Source organism: Mycteria americana, chromosome 2 (genome assembly GCF_035582795.1).
Source record: "Mycteria americana isolate JAX WOST 10 ecotype Jacksonville Zoo and Gardens chromosome 2, USCA_MyAme_1.0, whole genome shotgun sequence".
Lineage (NCBI taxonomy): Eukaryota > Metazoa > Chordata > Aves > Ciconiiformes > Ciconiidae > Mycteria > Mycteria americana.
In genome coordinates, this window is record NC_134366.1 from 4,588,201 (window position 1) to 4,616,087 (window position 27,887).

Genomic DNA, 27,887 nt, shown 5'->3' on the forward strand with positions numbered 1-27,887 from the left:
GATACTGCACTAATGAATCCCATCCTCACCCTACTTCTTGGAAACTGTTATCTGTGCATTGCTTTTCCACGTTAAGCACCCCAGATTTTATGGGCCAGCAGAAGCATTGCAGTGTCATTGGGCACATCATTTAATCACGGCTGATCACCCAGTATTTAAATATCTAGCGAGAGCTCTTTAACAGCAACATTTAAATGTAGTTTTCAGAAAACATAATCTCTGGTGATATGTAGTTATATCATGACAGTGAATAGCTATGTTCTGGGTAGACAAAGCATTGCCAAAGGGGTGATCAGTTCCACCAACACAAATCCCTTCACCGATGCAGCAGACGGTATTTGGTACATTTGTGATTCATAGTAATTTAGCCACATACAACATTTCTATCTTGGGCATTTGTAAGCTTAAAAATGATACCTGTGTAAAGATGCCCTAGACGTCACTGAATGTAAGAAGCCACATTACCTGTTATCTAGTATTTATCTCATTGAAGTAGTCAACTTCTCAACTAATGTATATTGACAAATAATGACTTACCATGGAAGATTTGGCCTTTGTCTTTAACACTATAACCTATATTTTCAGAACCTGAGAACATGCGGCTCTGAACTAGGATCATGCTTTGTGATTTGAATGCAGATCAAATGTGCCCCACTCAAGAACGTGCAGTGAACAGGTGACGGAGTACAATTTCGGACCTCAATTCTCCATTCCTGATATTTCAAAGGAACAATAAAAACATATTGCTTTCATATATGCCATAAAAGAGAAGCACATACCCAGACTCACTATCAGTAGGGACCCATGTATTAGCCACGATAAGAACACAACAGTCAGACAGCAAAACTGACATTTTCAGAGGAGCTTGAGAGATATGGAAACACAAGCACCCCCAATTCTTTTCTTTAATCACAATAATTGAACTCTAGAACATCTTAGATGGGATTTTCTTTTTACACGCTATAAAAAATCCAGACCAACCAACCTAAATCCATTTTCTGAGGAGTTGAAAGCAGCAGCTATACAGAAGGAGAGCAGAGATAGGAACCAGCAATATTCCTATGTGAACATTGGAACATTGGAACTATGTGAACATTGAACATGTTCCTATGTGTACATATGTGAACAATGTGATGAAATCTCCAGTTCACATCATGCACTGGGCAGAATATTCAGCAATGCTACGTACTAACAGTGGGCCAGCTATAACCTTCTTACACCCCAGTAAATCTTCCCTGTTAGAAACCAACCCTGAACACTCCTGCTTTTTAATTTTTTTTTTCACATTGCTGTGGGATAGGATCCCCAAAAGTAGAGATGGTGTTTTGGAAGGGTAACAGACTGTATAAAAGGTTGGGGCTGGCACAGAACAACATATTTAAGACTAGTTCTAGCTGCAGGTGTGTCAGACATACTGCTCCCTGTTTCTCCTTCTCAAAGTTTCCTCTTTTCTTTCCTTTTCTAACATTTTATGTGCTAGTATTATTATTATCTAGTTGCTGTATCAAGAATACTCTGCCATTATAAACTCTAACTGAAAGTTCTTATGAACCATGATGTAAGAATGCTACCATCTCCTGCAAAAAGTGGGACTCCTATCCCTGAGTGACTCCTTATCCGAATGTTTTGCTTCACATGGCGTGAGGATAGATAAGCTGCACAAAGACTGCCCATGAGACAATCGTGTGGGTAGGAGATAGGTGGGACCCAGCCCCTGCTCTGCTAACTGCTCTGTTAGCAGCCTAAAATACACGCAACAATGAATTTATCACATATGCACTGCTCATGAGGCGTTCTGAGAAAATCCTACCAGTGACTACTCTATATTTCATGAGCTGAACCTCAAGCAGGTTTCAGGAAGTTCAGAAATACAATTTATTGCAAAATAAAATTGCAAAATTACTAGAAAACAAAACAAAACAACAAAACAGTGCCAGATTGCATACCCTATCTCAAATTCCTATTTTACTCTTATATCACTGCAGGGTATGATTTCATTTAAGGAGGGACAACATGCAGTGATAGAGATGGTCTTCTTCTAAGAACAGATCTCCCCCTTAAAGGGTGACTTCATTCCAAATAAACCAGCAGGACTTGGATGCATTTCAGACCCTGACAGATAAGCCACAGGTCTCACTTTCAGAGTCTTGTCATGACCCAGATTCTGCTCCAGCATTTTCTGCTCTACTGCTATACAGAAATTTGCTCAGATAAGGGATATCGTAGTGAATAAGGAGAGATTCAGGATGCATGTTATTATCCTCATGGTACATCTCCTGTCGTTCTCATCTCCAACAAAATACAGCAGGCATCTAAAGTGTTAAGCCAGTCACCTCTGTTGGCAGGTACAAGGGCATTCTTGATGCAGAACTTGGTGGCACAGGGGCTCTCTCCAAGGGTAACAGATGCTTCAGCTGTGCTGTTTGCAGCTGACTGCAATGCGCAGACATTTAGGACTCAGAATCTTTTGCATATTTAAACAAGAGACAATTTTTCAGTGTCACAAAAAAAGAAAAAGAAAAAAAATAAAAGGCTTTAAAGCCCAAGCATACATGGTTACTACTCTACACTAAAGATAATAAATGCTGGCTGATACGTTCAAGCCTCTCTTCCCAAATTTAATTTGCTAAATGGGTGGAAGCATCAATAAATTGGCATCCTGGAGAAAGAAGTAAGGGTTCTGCTGGGGTATTTATGCGTGCCATATTTAATAGTGTCCTTGTATGTTGACCAGGAGACCCTAACGTTATGTATTTGGGCTTGAAAATGCTGGATTGTACTTCATCAGTGATAACGACCACAGCGTAGCCTCACTGATACCTGGTTCTGAAACCTTCAGCCATCCTAGATTCCCACACGTCTTCATGCATCTTGACGTAGTATGCATCCCAGCAGTACAAGCCAAATTTTGCCTCTATAGTTAACAGTGGTGGCTCGTGAGAGCCACGCAATACATGCAACATGACCTCGGAAAACAAGCCTTGCTTTGCGTGATAGCCATGAGGTCATGCCTGTGCCTTTCCCTCGATTGTTCTTAGCAAACCAAACACCTCAGAAAAGGTTGTTGCTCAGGTTCAGATGAATTTCCCAACATGAATGCCTGCCTAGGACCTGAAGTGGCCAGAATTTCTCAGATACTAACTTTAACAGCTTCATTTTCAGCTCTCTACTCATATCCTTTCCTTCCAAGAAGTTAATTTCTCTTCTGCTACTTTATTTCCAGTTCCAGAGAGAAAACTCGGTTCCATCATGTATATTATTTTTATTTCTCAAGGAGTTCAGGCCCTTATTGCCCATCCTACAGCCATATATGTGCAATGGAATAAAGACATGCAAAGCATTTCCTCTACGGTAAATGGTCTAAATTTCCATAACTCCAGTTATTTCTGAATTGTAGTATGACAGACAAAAAAGAGAGATATAGCTCTGAAGCCCTTGAAATGGAAACATTAAATTGCAGTAATCTTTTAATTTGGTTCAGATTGAAATTAATAGAAAGAAGGTTTCATTTTCCATGGGGAGAGGTAGGATCAGAAATTGGGGCAGCTATGTCGGACTGCTTTGATTTTCCTGCTATCAGAAGAAAAAATTAACACATGTGAATACTGTATGCCTAATACATACTGAAGAGAGAGAAAGAGAAGAAATTCCTCTGCTTCAAGAGCAAATTGCTGTCATACTTAAGTTAAACAAAGATTTGAAAGCAAAATTGCTGAAACTTATTTTATATTGTCCCTCATGGGTTAGTCTTGGGTGACTCCACTATACTTTAACAGTCATTTATTCGATCAAGATTACTGTGTACAGAATTTCTACATTGCACTTTTGACAACAGATATAAATATTTCACATTTTCATATACAAAAAAATAAACTAAATAAAATCCACTGTCCCAAAATGCAAGCAATCAGTACTGAAAACAGCATTTTCTCTAGACTAATGTTATTCATACACATCCCTGTCACTTTCCCTTTATTTTTTGTTACATTACATTAAACTAAGGATTTCATTCCTCCACAATTTTGACGGTGTTATTTCACAATGGCTTCTGCCAGCTTCTGCAGCTGTTTGGTGTTTGTTTTTTTCCCAAAGACATGAACACTACTGGAAAATTGCCACTTCGCATTGCTCAACATCCAAAAGCCTCCAGTTGTAAGCCGTGCCATGTAGTGGGACCTGACCTCAGCACAAGATGACCTGCCCCTCGAATATTAATTGTCACCCACAAGGTGTTATTTTGCATTTCATTAACAGAGATATAGGAAAAATCCATGGACACAAAAGGGAAAAGAAGTTTAATTTCCATCTTTGTGTCCTGTAATTAAATAGGTACAGAATTAATGTTGTAACCTATAGGTTACAGTGTGAAAACGAAAGCAAAATCAACCTTATCATTTCTGGTTCCCATCTACTCCTTTAATTCACAGAAAAATCCCTAAAAGATTAAAATGCAGCTAATAAACAGCTGAATAAATACAACAAACGAACTCCTGTGAAGTGGAGAAGGAATAAGTATGTCAATACAAAGATGAAGGCATTCATCAGATGAAGATTTACGTGGGACTTCACATCAGTGTTAGAAAAACAGGAGGCACAGCGCTGTACCCTGGCCATCCCCACCGGTGCTTTTGCAGAGCACCCAGGGGTGCCCCCCGGGCTGCTATGCCATGTACTATCAGTACAACTACATGGAATTTATGGGTGAGAATAAGCTAGATACCCGGTCATGTACAAAGAAATGTGAGAGAAAAGGCAGAAAAAGAGGAATGCTTGATAGTCGGTTCAGTACAATGAACTGATGAAATACCGTTGTTGTGTTTTACTCGGATACTACTAGTCGTTTTGTTTACAGTCTGAGCTACAAAATAGACCAAATACAGAACCCAACATTTTTTTCTGGTTAGCTGAAGATATGGATCTCAGCATGTCTGAAAGCCAGGTGTCTCACAGAATTCCTTAACCCTGGACTTACATGTAGATCTGCAGGCAGCTCACCGGCCTGTGCTTCTCCATAGTGCAGCACCGAGATTAACAAAACTTCTCATAACTCATACATCTGTCTTTGGCACCATCACTCTAATACTTGAGCATACCTTAGCATTAAGTGTATTTATCTTTTCCACACCTTTTAGAGACAGGGGAGTGCAGCTGGCCTTGTTTGACACAGAGAGAAATGAGGAACAAGAAGCTGCAGCATTCTTGTTCCTCTATTGCTTATTGCCCCAGCACTAATCTGGGGCAATAGGAATATTTGATCTTCAACCTCTCATATGCCTTAGGTTACTGCTCTAATTGCCAGTGATCCTGAATTGCCAGACACCTGAATTAGCTGTTAGATTACAAAAAAAAAAAAAAAAAGTTGATGAGTTTTTTGATCAGTAGCCCAGGCTTTAGCCATTGATCGCATGTATTAGTTCAGATATAATAGACAACACTTGAGGGCCAAAAAGGTTTAGATTTTGCACGTCTACATTGCTGGAAGAGGTACTAAAGTGGACTAGCTTAGCCTGAAATTGCATGAGAATTTAGTTTCTATTGCAATGCAAACATGTCATGTATTTTGTTACGTTTTTTAAGTAATGGAGTAAATTATCATAAAACTGGCTAACAGAGATATAATAACTAAAAACAGTTCTGCCAGAGGACAGCAAGAAAAAAAAACATTTTAATATTTGTGAGGAAGTAAACACAAATTTATACCCTTGAGCTTTAGTATATCTCTACTTTTATCCAATAAACATTTTGCATTACCAAATATCTGGCAAGCCCTTAGCAAACAAGAAAGCCAAAATAAAGGTCCAAAACAGTTTTACGCCAAAATACATAACATGCTTAGATGTGGCTATCAGGTAAGAATAATTAAAAAAAAAAAAAAAATCGCTGTACTTTCCCTTCCCAAATCTGCAAATACCAGTAGGTCAAATTATTGACAAACCATTTCAGGAGTCTTCAAACAACCAAATCAATGGCCTGTATTTAGCCTAAATAACCCCTGAATAACACACTTTGGCCGCAGATGCTGAGTCAGAGTGAGATTGTGGTACCGAAAGCATTTGAAAAGAGTACACAGAAGCTAAAGTGTTTTCTTTTTCAATCTAAAGCTCTTAGAGAATTAATAAGAATTTTACACTCCAAAAGAAGCCTACTGAGCAATGTATGACAGAAAAGGACATTGCATAAATGTGTTATTGGGAAGGCCAGGAACGGTAAAAAAATTTATCACTTTGCAATCCTCAACAGAATTTTTCAGCATAAATGTGCATATATAAAATATATTGGAATAGTGAGAGCAGCCACTGAGTGTGTACAAAGGTTGGGAAACTGTTAAACCCACCAACTGACACAAATGAAATCTGGCTGAAAGACGTTCATTGAGACTATTTTCCCTCATGAAACACCATGTTGATTAAGTTTACAGTCTAAACTGTATTGATAGCAAAAAAAAAAAAAAAAAAAAAGCTGTCATTTGTTCCTTTTTAAAAACAGGGAGGAGAGTTATAAAGTGCTCCCTTTCCATAGTATCTTGTTTGAAGACAGTATTTATTTAGAAATTTTATTTTGTACAAAAAAGGGGGAAAAATGGTTGAAATTGAGGTTAAATCCTTTAAACTTTACTAAAAAGAATAATTCTATCAAAAAGTACTATGAAATATTTTTAAAATGTTAAAATGTTATTACGTGGGGAAAATATTTTTCTTGTTCTCTCTAAAATGGATCTTATTTCATTTTTTTAAAGATCCTGAAGTATTTAATGGTATGCATTTTTCATTTTTCTTTACTATAGACACAATGATGCACGGGCATCTGCCCTCACCCATACAAGAACGCACATTCAACACTCACTTTTAAAAACGTATTCCAGGAAAGGTAGTAAACAGCATTTGTGATAAACTTACAAACCACCCTATGAAGATGAGTCCCAAGATGTTGATAATGCAAGACGATCAATTGGGCAACAGTGTCTTACTGTCATCTATTCATCATCCACATGACATTCATAAAATGTAACATACTGCTCAATAAAGACGAGGTTTCTGAAAACTAAAGAAAACAAAGTCTAGTTTAAGCTAATTTTTAATGACCCTGCAGTAAGGAGAGCACTAGGGAGGGGTTAGGATGGGTTATACCAATATCTAGAGGTGTCTGTGCCTTGCCACTGACTGTAGAAACATTAGTTTCTACAATTAGTATATATTAATATAGGTAAAGATCTTAATCTAGACATCCAGCATTTAGGTGGCTAAATATTGGCCTAAGTACTTTTCCTGGCATCAGTTAGGTATGCAACACAGCTCTAACATGCACAGGAAAGTACAGAGGCAGGTCCCATTCATTAGGATTGTGATGTTCTCCATTTTGGGCACGATTAGTATTATATGGCGTAGAATAAATATAACACAGAGATCACCATATTTTAGTATAGAAAGGAACCCATATCTTCAAAATCCTCACTTCCAAGCGATTTCCACATAGAGGGAAAAAAAAAATCTGAAAGAAACCCAAGTTTCTTTTCAGGAACATGAGTGCAAGCTAGCCTGGAGTGAGCTATTCCCCCCTTGCCCAGAGAAACAAAGAGGGTTTTGTTGAGTTGGGTTCTGCGCCCTTGGGGACTGCAATGATAGCAACACTTAGGCTTTATGGTTGAAAGTGTTTTTTAATGGGCCTCACAGATTTTGATTAAATAGCCATGTCTCTCTTGCTTTGAAAAAGAAGTCCAGGAAGCAGCCTTAAGCACTGTACATTCTGCCTTGCATCTACTTCCTAACCCTATGGCTATTGCACAGGCAATCTCCGCACGGTTCATCTGGAGGGTCTTGTGGTGTGTAACCCTGGGGCGAGCACTGATCCTGTATGCTCCCCCAGGCAGGCTTACAGCATAGCTACTTCATCCTCAGGAAGGCCCCAATTCTTGTCATAGTACATACATCCACTCTGAGAAGCAGCAGAGTTTATTTCACAGATTGGGAAGAAACAATTTATTACAAGCCATGGTGAGAGGGTATATAAAAGACCAAATCCCTAACAGTGCAGTGATGCAAAAAATGTGGGTTTTTTTCATATTCTTTTCCTCTCTTCCTGCTCTTTTGCTTCCATTTCCCCCTTCCTTTTAATGTAGCTTTGGTTCTGCATCGCAGCTATCGCTTCAAGCTGACTCCACAGTAAATCTTCTCAGGCTGCTGATTCAGCAAACCCGAGGAAGAGCAGGCCAGCAGCACACTTACTTGAGACTTGAATAATATCGCTCCAGGTGCTGGATATTAATAGCTGAGCAACATGAAAAAGCACCGATTCTGATTTTTTTTTTTTTACAGGGCCCTTTTCTAAGAGATCTCTTTTTATTTCCCAATTTGTTATTTGACTGCTTACTTATCCAACGCTCCTCCATGCTCATGAATACAAAACCAGCAGGGAAAAGAATAATATTAATGTCCTTAGATCAGTGTTGTCATCATATTATTTGCCTGTCACAGAAATTATTACTACTACCAGAGGGCAAAAAAGTGAACGTATTAATGTAGGACAATGATTTTCTGCTTTAACCTGCTGCCATGCATTTGTAAGACCTAGATATCTTGCCTGCCTAAAAAAGAAAGTTACACGTAGATACCTGTGTTTGTGCATAGCGTTGTGAACCACGTGTTGGTAGAATATGCCTATTTCTAGACTTTCTTTTTTTGGTTGTCATTCATGTTTTGTGTAGATAAGCTTAATAAGCTTAAAAACATTTTAAACAAATGTGTCTTTCTTCAGCTTCTTCAATAACCATAAGTGACACCTGATGTGCCCAGGGTGAGATTACAAGTGCCAGTGTACTAGACAGAGCACCAACACAACATCAAGGTCTCCCACCAGCTTCAGGTATCTTAGATAAGAGTGTCAACATCTTATCAACATCTTATAGGCTTTCTCAGAAAAAAACAGGGACTCATAGATCTCTCAGGTGGCGATATCACCCTGAGATGTCTATCACTCCGTCACCCTCTGTAAGCACCTATCCCACCTAGCTGCCAGGCTAAGGACCATCTGGAACCTAGGATCTTAATTTTTCTGCCTCTGAAGGGTGCTTGAAGTTGGTTGGAATCAAGGGCACTGTCATTGTTTTGCAACATTGATTTTCTCAGAGGCTTTTTGTGATACACCTTACCAGAAATTCTGAACCTTCTCTTTGAAACTACCTTACCCAATATTACAAATCCTGAGACTTTTTTTTTCTTTTTTAAATAAGGCATAGGCTTTTAAAGGGTTGTTATATTCTGCTGATTGCCCCCAGCACCATCTCCTTATATTAAAAAAGAAAAGCTATAGCAGCAGTAACGTCTTGCTAGCTGAGGTTTTTCTCCTCTGGAGAACATTCCCAGCAGTTGCCTAGCTATATTTGTACATATTTGTATTTGCATTACATAAGTAACAGGGAAGTCCCATGTAACTGTGCATTATGTTAGAGACATAGTTGCAATCCTACAGAGAACTTGACTTCTCTAATAGGGTTATGAGATGTTACAAATCATAAGGCAGATAAACTCATTAAAAGCTGCCTCATTAAGTCCTGCATGGAAAAAATAGTTTTCTTAAAGAGCAGGGACCAACACAACCATCTATGTTTGTGCCTGAGGAACCTCACATTTGGGCTGCAGCAGAAAATGGATGCTCTAACAAACATAGCAGGGTTGGAGAGAAACTAGTAGAACAGTGTGTCTGAATACACTGTCTCTCATCTTTAAAAAATGACAGAGACGGAAATGTAGATGTTCCTATTTGAACATAGCCTGGCACTGGAAGTGACAGCTACAGATGAGTAATGGAGGATACAGACAGTTCTCTGCTCTGTAGACTATACACACCCTTAAAAGATTGAGAAATATTACCCCCTTCAGTAAACAGGGTCTGACCAAACAGATCTAGTTTCTCTCTTCACCTCTTAATGAATTGCTTAAACATAATCAGATCGAGGTTTCATTCTCTGATCTGTGAGATGCTGTCTGTGCATCCAAATCTGTATTTGCCCATCTGACCCTCATACAGTGATCGCACTTCAATGTTGGTATACAAGAGGCATCACCTACACCTTTCTTTTTCATCTCTCTCTCTTTTTTTTTTTAAGGGAAGTCAGTGAACATATGTTTGCCAGCTAATGAAACACTACGAAGAATATCTTATCATGTGAAATATTTAAGCTTAGCAACATAAAAATGCATCCACAAGAAATTCCAAGTATTAGTTGAAGACATCTGATTGAATTATTACAGACAGTTAGAACACCTGCATTGCAGTTACATTTAAAATTCAGTTCATACACTAAGCCAACTTTGTGAGTCATGAATTTCATTGTTTCTCAAGTACATTTGGAACCAGACAAAGGAACGATGGTTTAGGATCCTATCTCCTCAATAATTTTATGATGACTTTTGTTAATATTTCAAATAAAAACCAAGCCCACTGCTATCATAGATGAATGGAATAAGAAATCAATCAAAATGGCAGTGAAAGTGAATTCAGAAGCAAAAACATAGGAAGGATGAAGAAAACTGATGTGCAAATGAAAAAAGGAGATGTTCAGACAAAACAAAGAGAAGAATAAGAATGACTAAAAAGGAGCAGGCTAGCTAACAAAAAATGGATTACAACCAGCTAAAACAGCAACATAGACATTTAAAGCTAGGAAAGCATTTAAAATGGGAAAAAAAGTGAAGCTCAAGAATTCCTCTAAAAAGCCTAGCAGATATCACACTTCTAGATCCTGTCTTCAGTACCAAGTGATTAATAAGAAGGTGGAATACCTTTGTGACAGGCAAATACAGAATAGCCTGTTAAACACATGAAAAATCTAACCACGCCAGTCTCTGACAATTAGAACTGGCTTAACATGCTCATTCCTAATTATTAGCATATTATTTTCTTCTTGTCTGTTGTGAGTCTATACTTGAGGCTACCTAGAATTTTCCATTAATACACTTTGTCTTCTTTTTGCCTTTTCTTAACTGCTTTATGAATGAGGACATTAGTCCAGGTGCTTTGGTTTTTTGTGGGTAAAACGGGTCTGTCTATTGTTGAAGCCAAAAACTGCACATCCCAGCAGGTGTACAGATTCAGGAGCCAATGCAGTCACCCTGACTGCGAGGGATGGAGACATGTGCCACAAAATGGGGGTCAATCCCAACTGCTGAGAACAAGAGCTCTCCTTGAGAGTAATTGGAGATTTCTTGAACAGTACCAGATGTGTTTAGAAGAAAGCAACGTAAAAGAAGATTTTTTTCAGGAACTTCTTGGAGGCTAGGATGACATTCAAATTTACTCTAAATTTTTTAAAAGTCACATCCTCTCCCTTGGTAGAAAATCTGAAAATCTGCATGACTTGACAGAAAAGTACCAATTTGAGGACATCAGCACAGCATGTTAGAGGTGGTTGGAAGAGAAAGAATGTGTCCCAATGGAGAGAAAATGAGTTACCCCAAGCATTACAAAAGAATCCCAGCAAGGGAAGAACCATAAATAACACCATATTATTGCTGAACTTTGATCTGTGGAAAGAAACTTAGGGATGTAATAGGGAATGAATACTATACACAAATTACAGTACAATCTCTGTCACAAGCATAAGTCTCTTCACTGACCAAAGAAGTGTGCGTGCAAATACATCTGTTTGTGTGTGCAAAATCGTGAACTTTAGTACCTGTGTTCCTGCAAGACACTATAATAAAACCTTGCACTCATAAACAAGATCATAAACATTGCAGAAACAGCATATATAAAAGCATATTTGTTCTTATTAGCTCAGGTTTGCTTCATAGCATTTCATTAGAGAGCCGTTCTTTCCAAAAGCTGGAGCTGATCACTAATTATCCAGCTCAGCGATCACAGTTATGTCCTGAAATGCTAGGAACTGGAAACTTGCTGTCCTTCTACATTTGCCAGGAAGGTCATCCATCTGAAAGCTCAAGAGATATTTTGTCACATTTATTTCTCTTAATTAAAAACTGTTCACTTCTAAATAAGAAGACACCTTTTGGCTGTCTCAAGCTGAACACCAAAAAACTTGAAACATTGAAGATCACTGGTCATTTAAAAAAATATCTTTTGCCTTTCTATTCATATGACCATTTAATTAATTTTGTTCCAGTCTGAAAAATATGCTTGCATACCCAGGAATTCAGCAGCTCTACCAATCTTCTTTCCAGTTTCACCCAGTGTAGGATGCATCTCACCAACACTTATAAACTTACATATAGATGAGGCAGTCCTAGGCTTAGCTGTAAAATGGGAGCTCCTAAGAAACTGAGACATGACAGTTGTCATTTCTGGATCTCAAACCAGAAGCAATGAGGTGTGTTTATGTAATCTAATGCACGTCCAAAAAAACCCAGCATCTTGAGCTAACGTCCTTTTATAGTCAAGAAAACAGAAATCTCATTCTAACAAAAGCATCTGAAAAAGGTTAAATGTGGGGTTTTTTTCTCCTCCCCATTAGCTTAGAGGAAGTCTAGCGTAACTATTTCAGAGATACAGTAAAAAAATTAAACATACTCACTTTGTTAATAAGTAATACTTTCTACCTGACCAGGAAAGCTAGGCAATAGTCAGAGGAGTCATGCACTAGAAAGAAATTCAAAGACCAGATATTTATATAGTAAGGTACTATATTATTTGGAAGAACAGATGTATACTACCAGTTCCAATCCTATTCTACAGAATTTAGCTCTTCTACAATTTAGCTTATTCTACAGAATTTACATTTCAGACATGCAGTTAAAGTGGTCTCTAAATAAGACCTAAGAGGAAAGAATGTATATTTTTGTGTGCCAAAATAAAGATGAGCCCTGTATGCTGACCGCTATGCATTGTAAAAGAGGTCACATAATTGATACACATAAGCAAGATACTCTGTAAAAACTGCTAAAAGATACTCTGGTCACATCACTACCATATTAAATAGTTCTTATTTAAAAATAAAAACAAAATATATGTCTAAAATGCTTTTAAATACCTGGCTATTAAAGTGCAGTAACATGAGAATATCTGTATATTAAGCAACTGTAAAGCATTTGCATGGAAGCTATAGAAGGCTATTAATGAGAATGAGAGACGATTTAAATACTAGTGCTATTTGTCACAGTGTGCAATGCTTCTTGAGAAGTGATGAAAAGCACAGTTATGATCAATGGTGTAGCGAAGAACTGAGTTGAAATGCAAGATGAGTTTATTATAGGGGTTGTATACTGTTCCTCACAGTTACAAAGTGAAAAAGCATGCTTTATTCAGAGGTCTTATGGCTGTTATGTGAGGCAAGATACAGCCACAATGCATAGGGGGACAATGGACAATCAACAGCCACAATGCGTAGGGGGACAGAGTTACAATCCCCAGACGTGTTAAGAGTGAGCGATTCATGGGGTAGCATGTTACTTAGTAAGTAAAGACAGTGAAAATAAATCCCTGTAATCTTCACCAAGAGCTGAAGATCTTCAGAAAGGTGATGAAAGAGTTTGAGGGCCTGTGTCTTTAGAGGCCCACTTATATGGTTTCTTGACATCGTCTCTCTGAAAATGGAGGCATCCAAAAGCACTGGCTGAAATATCTCGAGGCCTAGGTTTTATCGGGAATCTCTAATTTTATCCCCCCTGCCTGGAAAAAATAATCTTAAACCAATGGATTTGAAACAGGAGCCCCACTATTTTTTTTTACTATTACTTTATTTTATTTTCTTTTTAATCTCGGATACAAACAGTGAACAAATCCCCTCAAGGAATCGACTTGTCCTTCTACAGGATGAGCAGTGATCACAGTTCTATTGCATCCACAAAGGAGGTTGGAAAAGTCTTAACATAACCTATGGGGCCACACAGCAAAAGCCAGAATCAGTGTCAGCAACAGATCCTTCACTCATATCAAATGCTGGCCTTGAAAACATGTATTTAAATCAATACAATGTAAATAAAAACATCTTTCCTTACCATGGGAAGCAATATGAGAGTGAAGAAGCAGATCTTCCAATTGATGGCCATCTTCTCTCTTAATTTTGAACTTTAGTCAAGTTTTGCTTGTTAATGTTGTTATTAGGGCTGAAGCACACAATCTCTGCAGATCTTTTTGTTAAGGTCTTCACATCAAGGCTCAGATCTCTGCAGTGAAAGAGGAAAATGATTGTAAATATGGAAAACATGAAGAGAATGGAAAAGAAATGGACAGAAAATGAAGAACCCAACACTTGAACTATGAGTTGCAGATATTAGAGCTCAACAATATTTGTCTGGATTGCAGCTATTATAGATGGTCTTGGATACTTAATTGAAAGTCAAAGGACATGTCTGTATGATCAGTAACTTGTATCATAGAAACTACTGAAACAGGTTCTGTAGCTGCAAAGACCTAAATCATACCCAAAGGAAAGGGTAGGATGGATTATTTTGCACCAGAAAAAGGACCTAACTGTCTGCTTCATTTCTGAATTCATGATTTGACCTTCATGATTTTCAGTAGTGTCTCAAAAGCACAACTGTCAGGGATTTTTAGGAGACTGCATGACATGATGATTTACTCCCAGAGATCACTTGTTCAGATAACAAAATCCGTGACCAGAGTTGTTAATAATCTGATAGCTTTTTGAGAAATCACCAATAGAGGTGCAAAGGAATGCAATGTACTGTCAGGCTAAAGATTCATCCATGACATAGGACAGGATTGACTTATATGGATGATAGTGTCATGCATATCTGTGACTTCCATTGCTTGGTCTCTGCCAAGGAGCTAGTCAGGTGGTGAGGACATCAACAGAGTTACATACCTGACATTAGATCTGTCCTAGCACCTCCTGCCAGTGTTTAAAAATTCCCACCTGGTCCAAGTCATGATTCCTCAAACAGTTTTTCATTCAAGAGAACCTCTCTGTTTCAATCTCTGGCTGGATCCAATCCTCATTATCTTTTAAAACACAGTCCTGCTTCAGATATTGATACTTTGGTGACACAGAGATTTCATTTGATGCCCTACCTACAGGGAGGTTTTTAGCATGGAGATATACTTTTGTATTAATTTTCTTTCCCCAGTTGTCTGTCACCTGATATGGATCCCCTTCAGTTTATAGACCCTTTAGACCTGATTCCTCCAAGATAAACTCAGCCAGAGGTCCTTTGGCAATCTCTATAGTAGTTAGATGCAAACTCTCTGCTTAGGAAGGTATGAGAGTTTAGCCTCACGGGCATGAGCTGTGCCACACCAGTTTGTCTCAGAGCCAGAGAACTGTCTCTCAACTGGTTTATTTCCAAGTGTAAATGAAGCCTTTGAATGACGAGGCCCCTTTTAAAATCTTCTTCTCTGATGTAGGTTTCCTGCATGCCATCACCTATCACCTCCGTGGCCATAAGCACAACTGACATACATCATCACAACTAGATAAATGTTTAAACAGATAAGGAATGTTTGAGAGAAGAAAAGAAAGGGATAATAGATAATAACAAATCAGGGATACAGGACACACAAACAATTAGAGAAAGAATAAAGCAAGGGTATAATGGAAAAACATTTAAAATATCAAAGGGAAGGAAATGTGAGGAAATAAAGGAGAAAAGACTGAAAAGAAAACAGACTGAAGACAGAAAGTAAATAAAGGAATGACAAAGGCAAATGTAAAAGAACTTTTACGACCAGGGGACACTCAATTTTTATACTGACTGCAACATACTGCTAAGACATCAGCATTTAGAAAGGAGAGAGTCTTCCAATTAAAAAATAAAAAAGGAAAATTAAGAGCTCTCTAAATTTGTGTCTTCTCTATCCAGACCCTGACTAAATGGAGAACAATGATTCATGAAATTCCCTCTAAACTGATCTGCTTTCTTCCATCCTCACTCTACCAGTCACTCTTGCTCTGCTCTGGTACTGAATTTAATTACTTAATTGTATTTCTGATGGTTTATCAAATAACGAGGGACTGATAAGATCTCAGCTGAGGAGGACAGCAAACATCCATGGTGACATTCAGCAGTGACGAGTTGGAAAAAGAAAGTCACTCCATTAACAGAAGCAACAGAAAACCAGACAGATGCATTAGCAGACATTGGATTTTAAATTATTTCCTGATAATTTGCACTCCTGTGTGCAGGCCTGTCCAGAAAGGCCAGAGAGTGGTGTAGAGATTGAATTCTATCCTTGGATTCTGCCATTGTAATGCATCAGAAATACAATTTAAATACAACAGAAGGGTGGAAGATGGCTGAGTAAGCAGGTGAACAGATACCCTGTGGGAAAGTGGTATTTAGAATACACTCTTTCCAATATTTGAAGACCCAGTTTTACATTCACCTGGCATTCACTAGGCTTGAAGAGTGGAGAGTGGATGTTTTCTGTTTTATCTTAGTTTCAAAGGAACTTCTAAAGACATGACAAGAACATCTGCAAACAATTTCATTGCCTGTCTTTCACATTTTGCAGAGAAAATAAAAGAATCGACTTCATTTTTGCCTTCAAGGTAGTCATGGAAACCTGCATGAAAAACTGAACTGAGTCCTTCATACTATCCACAGAGACCCAAGTGTTTATTAGGTAATAACAACTACCAGTTCCATGAACTTATGCCCTGGACCTGCAGGGGAATCTGTATATATTGTTTAGTAGCTCCTAGCATGTATGATATACATGGGTGTGGAGTCCACCGATTACCAGTAAAAGGCTAGTTATCTCACAAACAGGTACTATCAGCTATATTTTACTAGAAAAATGAACATTTTAAAAATATGGGCAACCTTCATAAAGCATTTCCATTTCCATTCTGTACTGGGAAAAGAAATAAATATATGAATATAGGATTTGGAAGGGAAGCTTGAATTATCAATATTGTCTTCTGATGTCATTGGTAGCCAAATCCTGTAATTTCATTAGTAAATTAGAGATACTGGTGCGTCATGTTGTTGTTTTATCTGTATCTGCTACTGTAATTAAAATTAATGAAGTCAGAAAAGCTAATAGCATGGGGGCTGCACCTTTCAGTTATGCATATACAGTTCCTCAATATAAAAAAAAATCTTCAGTTATCTCTGGTGAAAGAGAAGGGCTGATGAAGTGTCTGAGAAGCTGAAAATCAGTTGATTGGTACTAAAATGGAATGGGGGATTATTTCAATCATTGGTGAAATACAGGAAGAAAAAAGAAAAACAAGACTTGTTTTGGGTAGACTTAAGAAAGTACTTCATCATCTATGAAGGTGGATTCATTTGTCCACTTTCAGTGCCAGAGCAGATTCATTGTGCTACTTAGTGGGGAATCATAGGTACTTCAAGGGCAGGTTGGAAAAGCTCTGACAAAACATGTTCTGCTGCAAGTGCCCATTTCTTTCCACTATCTAAAAAGGGACTCTGGACTGCTTAGCTCATACGTGGACTGTGTTACAGAAGCCTAGATGCCGGTGAGGCGAATTGCACCGTGAGAAGCCAGTAAGTGCCAAGTGCACAATATGATGTCAGTAACCAACAAAAACAGATAGTGAGTCCTTTCCAAGTAGGACGTGCCTACTCCCAGGGAGGCATAAAAGAATCACTGCTTAAAAGAATCAAACCTCACCATGTCAAGTAATGGGTGGAATTGTTATACGACATCTCAGACAGAGTATACCCATGTAGGATGAATGAAAGAGGATTTTTAGTGACTTTATAAGGCAGTTATGAGATGTTACTGAGATCTCACCCAAAAGAAAGAAACAACCTGGTCTGCTAGGCTCCTTGTTATGGTCCTCTGGGATGTATGCCAGTGGTTTGAAAGGAAAGCAATAAATTTCAAATCTGACCCACAGTGGCTTAGACCAGCGGTGATCAAATGTGAGTTCATTACTTAATTAATCTTAATTCGGTGTCTAGTCAGGGCTGCCCACCACATCCTTCTCCTGCACCATGACCAAGCTACTACACAAGTGTGGAAATCTGAAAGCTTCTGACAACATGCAGGATCAATTGAGCTTTTGCAGCCTGAATACTCTACATTGCAGCAAAGTCACCCACTTCATGCACAGTTATCCCAGTACTTCCTAGTGACACTAAGAATATTTCCCTATGCAGAATAAACATGGGTGGAGAATGATTGGGTGCAAAAGGAAGAAGGCGCCGAGGAGAATACTCCAGCCATCACCACTCAATCTGGCTCACAGACCACTCCCTTGGCATTTCCAAGTTCTCCCCAGGAAGGGAATTCCACAGCTGTTTATGGCACAAGATGGACATCTTTGTTATCTATCTATTGCTAGATGGACATCTTTTTCTTATATATGAACAGGTAATTATATAATTGATACTCTATCTTCTTTAGGCTCTCAATACAAGGTGTGAAATACAGTGCATTTTATTATTTCCCTCCTAACACTTTCCAAATGTAGTACACCAGCTTCATAATTTATATTAAAGGGCACGGTGAACTTTCCTCACATCAGCTGAGACACTTGCTAGCAAAAAATAAGCAGGGTTGGGAAACCAACCTTTCAGTGACCTAGGACATGTCATCTAATTTTAGAAACCTAGAAGACGCATACTGATATATGAGCTCATTGTCAAGTCTCTTTTTATATAGTCAACAGAGAGAAGTAGACATATGAAGAAAGCATTTGTCTGACCTATTTTAACTGTCTACTTTAAACTTTCTACTTCTCTCCCATGAGTGTAAAGGAATTCTTAACAGCTAGCTTATATGTTGACATCTACATTGTGGATATCTAAATTTGGACAGAATAATCCCACCTCCAGTCTCTTCTATTTGAATCAAGAATATGAAACCCAAAATAGCAAAGTTTGACCTGCCACAAAGGCTTGAGAAGGAATTAGGGTGTCAATAAGTTGATGCTGAAATATTTAAGGTAACAGAAAAACTAAAAGAAAATTTAACTGAATACCAGACAGCCAAAGCTCTAAAGTTTCCCATAGAAAATAGTCTGTAAAGAGCAATCCTATTAAAGCAAACAAAAAGAACAACGTCATGGCATTTCTGCTTGTGGTTTAGCTTTAGTTGGCAATTAAGCACCACACAGCTGCTCACTCACACCCCCCCCCCCCCAGGTGGGATGGGGGAGAGAATCAAAAGAGCAAAAGTAAGAAAACTTGTGGGCTGAGATAAGAACAGTTTAACAATTGGAACATAATAATAATAATAACAACAACAACAACAACAACAACAACAACAATAATAATAATAATAATAATAATAATAATAATAATAATAATAATAATAATTGTAATGAGAAGGAAAACAACTAGAGAGAGGAACAAAACCCAGGAAAAAAAAACAAGTGACACAACCGCTCACCACCCACCAAGTGATGCCCAGCCAGTCCCCGAGCAGCAATCGTTGTCCCCCAGCCAACTCCCCCCAGTTTCTATACTGAGCATGACGCCATATGGTATGGAATAGCCCTTTGGCCAGTTTGGATCAACTCTCTTGGCTGTGCCCCCTCCCAGCTTCTTGTGCACCCAGCAGAGCATGGGGAGCTGAAAAGTCCTTGGCCAGTGTAAACATTACTTAGCAACAACTAAAACATTACTGTGTTATCAACATTATTCTCATAATAAAATCAAAACCCACAGCACTATACCAGCTACTAGGAAGACAATTAACTCTATCCCAGCTGAAACCAGGACACTACTGTCTTTAATATACCACTTATTATTTCTTGGAGCTTAAATATTTCGGGTTGTTTTCATTTACTTCCATTAATCTTTGTAAATTCACTGACATTAAAGTGTCTGCATGGATCACAGCAGCTGAAAAGCTAGCTCTATCTTTCTTTTAAAAACCAAGAAGACATTTATTAACTTTTCTCCCCTTGTGTGCTTAACTGGAAAAGTCCCTAGAGTCCTTGTTTCCATTCACCATGTCTTTTGTCAATGACAAAACAGGATTTGAAGGGTAATTACATCAGGAGGTCCAAGAGGTGGATTTTCAGAAAGGATTTACTGCTACAAGGGACAAGGCAGCCCTTTTCAGCTATATATGAATATCTTGAGGACCTCAGGAAGAAATGCCACACCTTTGCCTGAAAGAGTTGGCAACCAGCAACCTGGATTTTGTCACAGGATTGTCCACAAGGAAGGATGCAGTCTGTAGGACATCCAGCCATTGTTCTAACACATGTACTGATGTGGGAGTCATGTGCTGCAAAATGTCCATTAATGACAGATGCAATCAGGTAGTCTCTTCTAATATCCAGTGTTTTCGCTGTTCAGGAAAATTGTTGCTTTTGACTTCAGGAAACAAAATTTTTAAAAAGAGCTGATACAATGCTAGCAGTAATTTTGTGTGGAAATAGTTGAAAGAAATACATTCAACTTGCTGCCTAGCTTAGGCATTTCAGTGTTAAAGAATAACCAAGCCTGTCAGCAATACTCAGTAATAGTCCTTTTTCTATCTGGAGGAATAGATTTTTTGATTTTTTTTTCCTTGTGTAGCATACAGAAAACACCTATGAATTTTACTAGAACTCCCTTTTTAAAAATGAAGATAAAGGGTGTGGTTACAAAAAAAGGAAATGGCAAATTGCAGATGCTGTGACACCATACGCAAATGAGAGTCCAGGTGTTTGAATGTTTCTACATGAATTAGGATTATCAATTTCATTGACTTCCATGAGGACGTGTGTAGGAAAGAAATCAGAGCAATGCGGTTTTGCAAGAAGAAAGAATAACTGATAAGGAGGATTCACAGAATTGGGGGTTGGCAGGGACCTCTGGAGATTGCCTAGTTCAACTCCCCTGCTCAAAGCAGGGTCAGCTAGAGCAGGTAACTTAAGTTATTCAAAACCCATTTCCAATCAGGTTCTGAATATCTCCAAGTATTGAGACTCCACAACTTCCCTAGGCAACCTGTTCCAGTACTTGACCATTTTAACAATAAAAAAAGTGTTTTCTTCTCTTTAAGTTGAATTTCCTATTTTTATATTTGTGCTTGTTGTCTCTTGTCCTGTTGCTGGTCACCACTGGGAATAGCCTGGCTCCATCTCCTTTACCCCTCCCATCAGATATTTCTACACATTGATAAGATCCCCCTGAATCTTCTCTTCTCTGGGCTGAAGACCCCCAGCTCTCTCTGTCTCTCCTCATAATTCCTTAATCATCCTCATGGCTCTTCGCAGGACTCACTGCAGTGTGTTCATGTCTCTCCTGTGCTCAGCAGCCCAGCACTGGACCCAACACTCCCGATGTGTCTCACCAGGGCTGAGAGAGAGGAAGTATCACCTCCCTTGACGTGCTGCCAATGCTTTTCCTCATGCAGCTGAGGATACTTTTGGCCACCTTTGCCACAAGGGCACATTGCTGGCTCAGGATCAACTTCATGTCCACCAGGAGTCTTAGGTCCTTCTCTGCAAAACTGCTTTCCAGCCAGCTGGTCCCCAACCTGTCCTGGTGCATAGGGTTATTCCTCTCCAGGTGCAAGACTTTGCATTTCTCTTTCTTGAACTTAATGAGGTTACTCTCTGCCTATTTCTCCAGCCTGTCTGGTTCCCTCTGAATAACAGCACAACCAACCACTTGGTCTATCAACCACTCCTCCCAAATTCATGTAATCTTCAAAATTTCTGAAGGTGCACTCTGCCCCATCATCCTGGTCATTAATGAAAACATTAAACAGCGTTGCTCACATCCCAGTGTTAGACCCTTACAGTTCAGCCCAGTCTACCCAGGCTCTCTTTACAGTCAATGGAGAAGAGGTAAGTATCCTCAGGGAGCAATTTCTATACCCTAATGCTAGATGCCTAATTTTGGACAAAGTGAGTTACTGCTTTGAAAGAGTCTATCTTTTTTTTCCTCTGCTTACTCAGGCTGATGAGGGTGAACAACGAAAATTCCATCTCCAAAGTTTAAGACACCAAAGCACTAATGGTAAGCAAAACAGAGCACTGACTTCCGTCTATGTCATGGCCTTTTTTTACTTTCAGTACTATCTTTATTCCTTTTGTTAACACAGCCTAATAACTTCCGTGCATGTTTTACTTCATCTGTCCCCGATTATAATTTTGGTGGAGTTTTTTTTTTCTTTTCCTTTGAGTGGTTTCAATTAAATTGAAATTCCCTGAAGATGTAAGAGTATTATAATTTGTCCTTACAAAGCACACTGCTTATCATTTCTGTATAACCTGACAGCTCTTGTATTTCCTAGTCCTCTAGCTTTATAGAATTTTCCTAACATTTCAAAAAAAACCCTCTCAAAACTATTCTAGAACAGATTTTAATGTGTTGCTCAGTTAATTCAAAAAAGATATCCCAATTTACACTTTCTGAAGATCTGATTAATTTCTTGATCATCTGCAAATCTTGTCAACATATTGTTCACTTTCAGACCTTACATCAGATTAGGCTAGCATAGCTCCTTGTGGCACTCACTATTAATTTTGAGAAAGAATCATATACTTCTGCTGCTTTGTTTTCTCTTTATTTAGGGCTCAGACACACAGTCAAATTTTTACAGTTTACAAGTTGTTATGTCTCAGCTGATACACAGTAAGTATATATGTCCCTCTTGGTTCATGTCAAATTCAAGGCAGTATAATTTAGTTTTGGTTCTTCTTCGTTGTCCCTAAGTTTCATTGCCCTGCCATTCACCATAGGCAAAGAGCACACACAAGAAGTTACCATAGGCCAGCAGCTGTGTGAAAACCTGTTAAATTAAGGTAAATCAGTCATATCTGAGCCACTCAGCTCTTCTGATCTCAGCTGATGCCTGCTTTCCTTCAAGGTAGAATCTTTCATCAGTAAGGATGTTATCAAAAGCTTTTTGAAAATCCAAATGCACTATATCCCATCCATTCATATGTGTGATCATAAAGCCCAGCCTTTCTTGAGCTTTGAAAGTTTATGCCCTTCTGGGACATCGTGTATAAAACAAACTAACACTTGATTTTTTAAACAAACTCCAGTTAAAATGCCTGGCTATTATAAGTAATAAATTTTTCATGATATAACAATTCTTCTCCTTCATATTATGCTGCTTCACCCATACAGGTATGATAAAACATCGAAGGTTACTGACATCTAAAGGATTGTTCTGGATATCTGAGTATTTTGACATTATAATGACTTTCAAACTCTGTTGGAACTGTTGCTTCAGGCTCTCTGAAAATTCAGATGGACATGAGCAGATCATTCATCTACAGGTCAAGAGTTTCTAGCTTATCTTTGCAACTACAGCAGCTATAGACTTGTGAAAGCAGAGACTATGGAATACAGTTCATAGCTCCCTGTGCACAGGCTTGCTATTCTTGGCAGATTTCCCGTACGATGTCACCCATAAAATTCATCCAGCAATTCTTACCTTGATGGGCATTATTTTCCCTATTGTATTATCTATCAGATTTCTTGTGCCCTTATGTTGTTGACGTCCCCAGAGACCTGGTGAAATGGCATGACTTCTTTAACTAAAGACCATGGATACTCAGTTGCAGGGAAATATTTATAAACTACTGTGCATTTAAGAAGCATTAGTAGGCAAAGTAAAAAATGATATGAGAAGTTTTTATCTTCACAGGCAGGTCAATTACCCTTTTGAAGCACCTGTGATGTATGTGGTACTTGATAGCTAATGTGCAACTAATATGGGATCATAAAGATAACTACGTGCTGCTCCATTCCAGCAGAGCTTTAAGTGCAGCTTGGCAAGGTCCTTCAAAATCATTACTCCACAACCAGTAAAATGTGTTCTCTATCTGGCATATCAAAGTTTTGCAAGAGCTACTTGATTGATTTGCTTTCCTTGACTGGTGGTCTGCATTTCCTGCCCTGGCTATCAGTGTAACTATTGTTTTTCAGTATTACATGGGAGCTCGTAAGGACTCTGTTACCTACCCGTCAACATTGCCATTGGTCTCTGCTTTGAACCCATGTGGCTGGATATATGTCTGCTCAACAGCATCACTGTTGAGCAGACATCTATCACAGCCAGAGGAAAGAGTAAGAATAGAAAAATGCAGCTCTAGACGAGAGCCCTTTATTCCCATTGTCTCTGAAGATCATCCCAAGTGCAGTACTTGTACAGTACCTTCAAACCAACTCCTTAACTCGAAAAAATGTATTTACTTGAGTGCGATGCCACTCTTAACACCTTTAATTAGCTCTGTTGATGTGCTGAACTGATTATCTTGAGATAAAGCTCTCATTATGAAGCTATTGTTGTTCCCCAGACCCAAGCTAGTCTCTGTGCAAGGTACTGCATGCTCTCAGCTGTGAGGAAATACCAGGGGTATCTTTAACAAGGCATTCCACTATTTAGTAGACAGACTCCAGAGGAATGGTCCTGCAGCTGGTGATAGACTCATGGGCAAGACATAGTCTCTGAACTCCACCAACAGCACACCAACCTCATATTATCTCTGGGAAACAAGTTTATCCTTCCCATCTGAAAGCAGAACCAAAGTAATAAAATAAGCAATGAAAGGGAGTTATCTGTTGCTTCAGAAGGTGGTAAATACAATGAGAAATTGCCTGATGCCAAAGGAATAAATACGTGACGTTGGTGTGCAGAAAACAATTTGATATTACTTTGGCATTGACAGAAGGATGCTTGGAAGTGTGGAAAAATTGCCAAGGTGTTCAGAGAGGATGACCAAATGATCTTTCTTTCCCTTATATGTACAATTCGTTGTTATTTTCCAATGCAAATGGCAGAGCCATTCTGAGTATAACAGCTTGTACATCATTGAGCACTTTGACTTGGCAATCTATGGTGATGTCCCAGATGTATATCCATTGGCCTCCTCCACACTTCTAAACAATGACACAGAAAGCTTTCATGAGCCAAAGTTCAGACCATCTTGATGAAAAAAAGAACAGGTATAATATGTTTCCGGATTCCTTGCTGGGTAGAGAAAATTATCCCCTTACTTTTGTGATCTCTCAAGTGCATACTGTTCAGTTCTCAGGGAAATGTATCCCAGAACAGACCTGGGACTACAATCCTGTCTCTTCTGTGCTAAAGGAGATGAAAACCCCTTTTTTTTTTTTGAACAGTTTCATTCCTACCCTGAAAGATAAGGTTAAGTCACAGCATAGGCATTAGTAAGTTGCATAATTCCTTTTATTTCCACCCACATTTCCCATTGCCCTCCTTTTCTATTGCACCTCGAACAGCCTAAGTTCACCCAGCTGTATCCCTTCTTGTGGTTAATGAACTCATTACATTTGGACAGTATTAGGACCTTCCACAGCATGTGTTCTTACAGCACCAGGGATGGAATTCACGTCACTTAAATTTAGCTGTCTAAAAGCGAAACATCTATATCCAAGATAGTTTCCCTTAGGTCCCTCCATAATGAACAAAAGATGAGCAATTCACCTCAGCAGCACATGGGTTTGCCTTGCTCTGGGACAACGTGCTACTCATCTTGGTAAACAGAGAGCTAAGAAAGCAGAAAACCAGTTTGATTAACTGAGAAGAATCTGTGTTGAGTAGGGACAGCCCCAAGCATAGTAGCAGTATGAACAAAGGAGGAAGAAAAGAAATTGAAATTAAAGTCAGTGTTGGGACAAGAAGATGTTGAGGTGGGGATTAGAAGAAAGCTTCAGACCATCAGCAGAGAGAGGCCCTGGAAGTGTCTTCCAGAAAGAGGATAGTCAGAAAAGGTTACAATTTTAAGAGGACTCTATATAACGTGAATATTTTATAAACCACTTTCTCTAACACGTGGATTATTGCAGTGCTAATAGACATAGTTTCCCAATCACATGGCCTCTGACTCAGAGCTGACTCCCATCCAGCCACCTTAAAGCACGGAGTGAACTCGTGTGTCAGGAGAAAACTGCAATGAGAAAACTGCAACATGTTCTTGGCCTTTCCTGCTCCCACTAATCTAGAGGCAGTGAAGGCTGCTGAGCTTTTCCTGGTAGTTGGTGATGAGGGTGATTGTAGCTTAGACACATGGACAGGCAGGAGGCTTTCAGGTCGCAGAAGAACAGCTTCTACTCACACAAAGGGCAGTCCAAGTCTCTTTCCTTCAGTCTGGCATAGCAGGAAATGAAATTGAGCCTAGAGAAAATGTTGTGGGGTTCTTCCTTTTTTTCTTTATTTTGGCAGGTTACAAAGGCCTTTGCACTCAGTCTCACGAAGCAGGGACACACCAGATGACACAATGATGAGAATGTTGCAGGTAATCCCAACCTTTTCAGCTCTTTGCCTTAGCTTGTCTCTAGATAACTTGCATTTTGAAAAAGATAGAAGTCCTAATATCTTGCGTAGCATTGCAAAATTATTCCATGCTATAAAACTGATTTCCCCAGCCATGGTTCAGAGCACTTACAACGTCTTAGTTGAGGTCACATTTCAGAGTGCCCAGTCCTTTAAAAAGTTATGAATACCCACGGCTTACAGCGCTGAGGATTCTTATGGGCATTACTTTTTAAAAACTAAAATCTAGATAATGTAAATATTCAGCTTGACTCACATACTACTGCTTCACTATTATTCTGAATAAACCAGCACTACCACTGTCTACCTAGAAAAAAAAAGTAAATAAAAATGAATGGAAGTGATTCATTCCCATGTAATCCCCTTCTCAGCTTGTGATTACAGCCGATGATTTCTATATTCATCTTCATGATCTGGTCATGGATTTCCATATAACATTTCTAGAAGATAAGTTGGCCCTATGGTGCCCTATAAGGTGGCAGAGTGCAGGATCAAAACAGTTTAATATAAACATACATACACACATAAACATACACGTACATGCAGTTTCTTGGCCGAGATATGATATGTTCTCTTCTTTTATTAATTCAAGAGGTGTCAAAAAACAAAGCAAAACAAAACAAAACAAACCCACCAAACACAACTAGAAGAGAGCGGTTGTATCCATTACAGCATTGTTTTTACTTCTGTGGAACTCCAATTTACTACAGCAGAATTCTTCTTATATACAGAAGCTGTCTGAATGGGATCTATAAAAAAGTGGGTTGTTTTGCTGTATTGAATATGGCTGTTGAGGTGAAAGCTGAAAACCCTGATTATGGATATTAAGATGTGCGATAATGAAATTTATAAATTGACAGGATAGTCATGAGATCAGATGCAACTGAATTCGGTATGATTCACAGTTTCCTTTAGAAATCATGTGGAAATGGAATATTCCATGTGGTCCAGAAGACAACTGAAATGTTATTCCTTTCCATTGGATAGCTTTGACATTTTATCATCATGCATACCAGTAAAACCTAGGATATAAGAATGTAAATTCAATCAGGTTAAAATCTCCCTCTTCTCCAAAATGCCTACTGCTCAGTTTTAAATAGATTGACTCATGTTTCAAAGAAACAGTGAAAATGCCTCTTCCTTATGGGTGGTCTTTCAGGGCCTTGGGTGAGAGTCATTTCATTATAATGTATACCTCTAAAACCGAGCTAATTTCCACAGCCTCCTTGTATAGTAACTGCGACATAGCCAGCACAGCTAGTTGAGTTCAGAGCAAAAGTTAGATCATCCTAAATTATGTATCTCAAAGTATCATATGGATTATGCCCTATTTCTCTATATTTTCTATCAGGAAAGAGGGAGGGAGGGAGCGAGGGAAAGAAAGAGAGAGATTTGAGACAGACACACAGCATAAAAAATTTCAGCCTTAACAGTAAATTTTGCCAAAGCTACACTCAGCTAATTAGTAGCATCTTATATTGGGAAGCAAATTAAGGTCAAACAATGTGAAGTGTCCAGTAACAGAAGTTTGTTCTTGTTGCTCCAACCTCCTCCCTTTACTTTCTTCACATTATATCAAGTCTAAATTCTGTTCAGGTCTTCACTTGCTCCCCCCTTCAGTTTAATATATAATTTAAGCTCAGCAGAAATGACACCAAAGAAACGGTGGCTTGAGAAACAGGTGGAGCAGTCATGCAAAGCAAAGATTATTTAGGTTAGTTGCTTAAAAAACAAACCAACTAAAATCT

The 27,887-nt window shown here is 38.7% G+C and overlaps 2 protein-coding genes across 6 annotated transcripts in view; both read right to left on the bottom strand.

Moving 5' to 3' along the window:
- ADCYAP1R1 (ADCYAP receptor type I) overlaps positions 1-27,887 on the bottom strand; it is a 153,966-nt gene that overhangs the window by 103,718 nt on the left and 22,361 nt on the right. For all 5 annotated transcript variants that reach the window (XM_075492268.1, XM_075492266.1, XM_075492264.1 and 2 more), the window contains one exon: positions 13,950-14,117. In XM_075492268.1, the coding sequence (XP_075348383.1) occupies positions 13,950-14,000 (51 nt within the window). In that variant the 5' untranslated portion in view covers positions 14,001-14,117. The remainder of the gene's footprint in view (positions 1-13,949; positions 14,118-27,887) is intronic.
- Positions 1-27,887, bottom strand: part of AQP1 (aquaporin 1 (Colton blood group)) — a 414,009-nt gene that overhangs the window by 39,304 nt on the left and 346,818 nt on the right. The gene's annotated exons all lie outside the window — the stretch shown is intronic.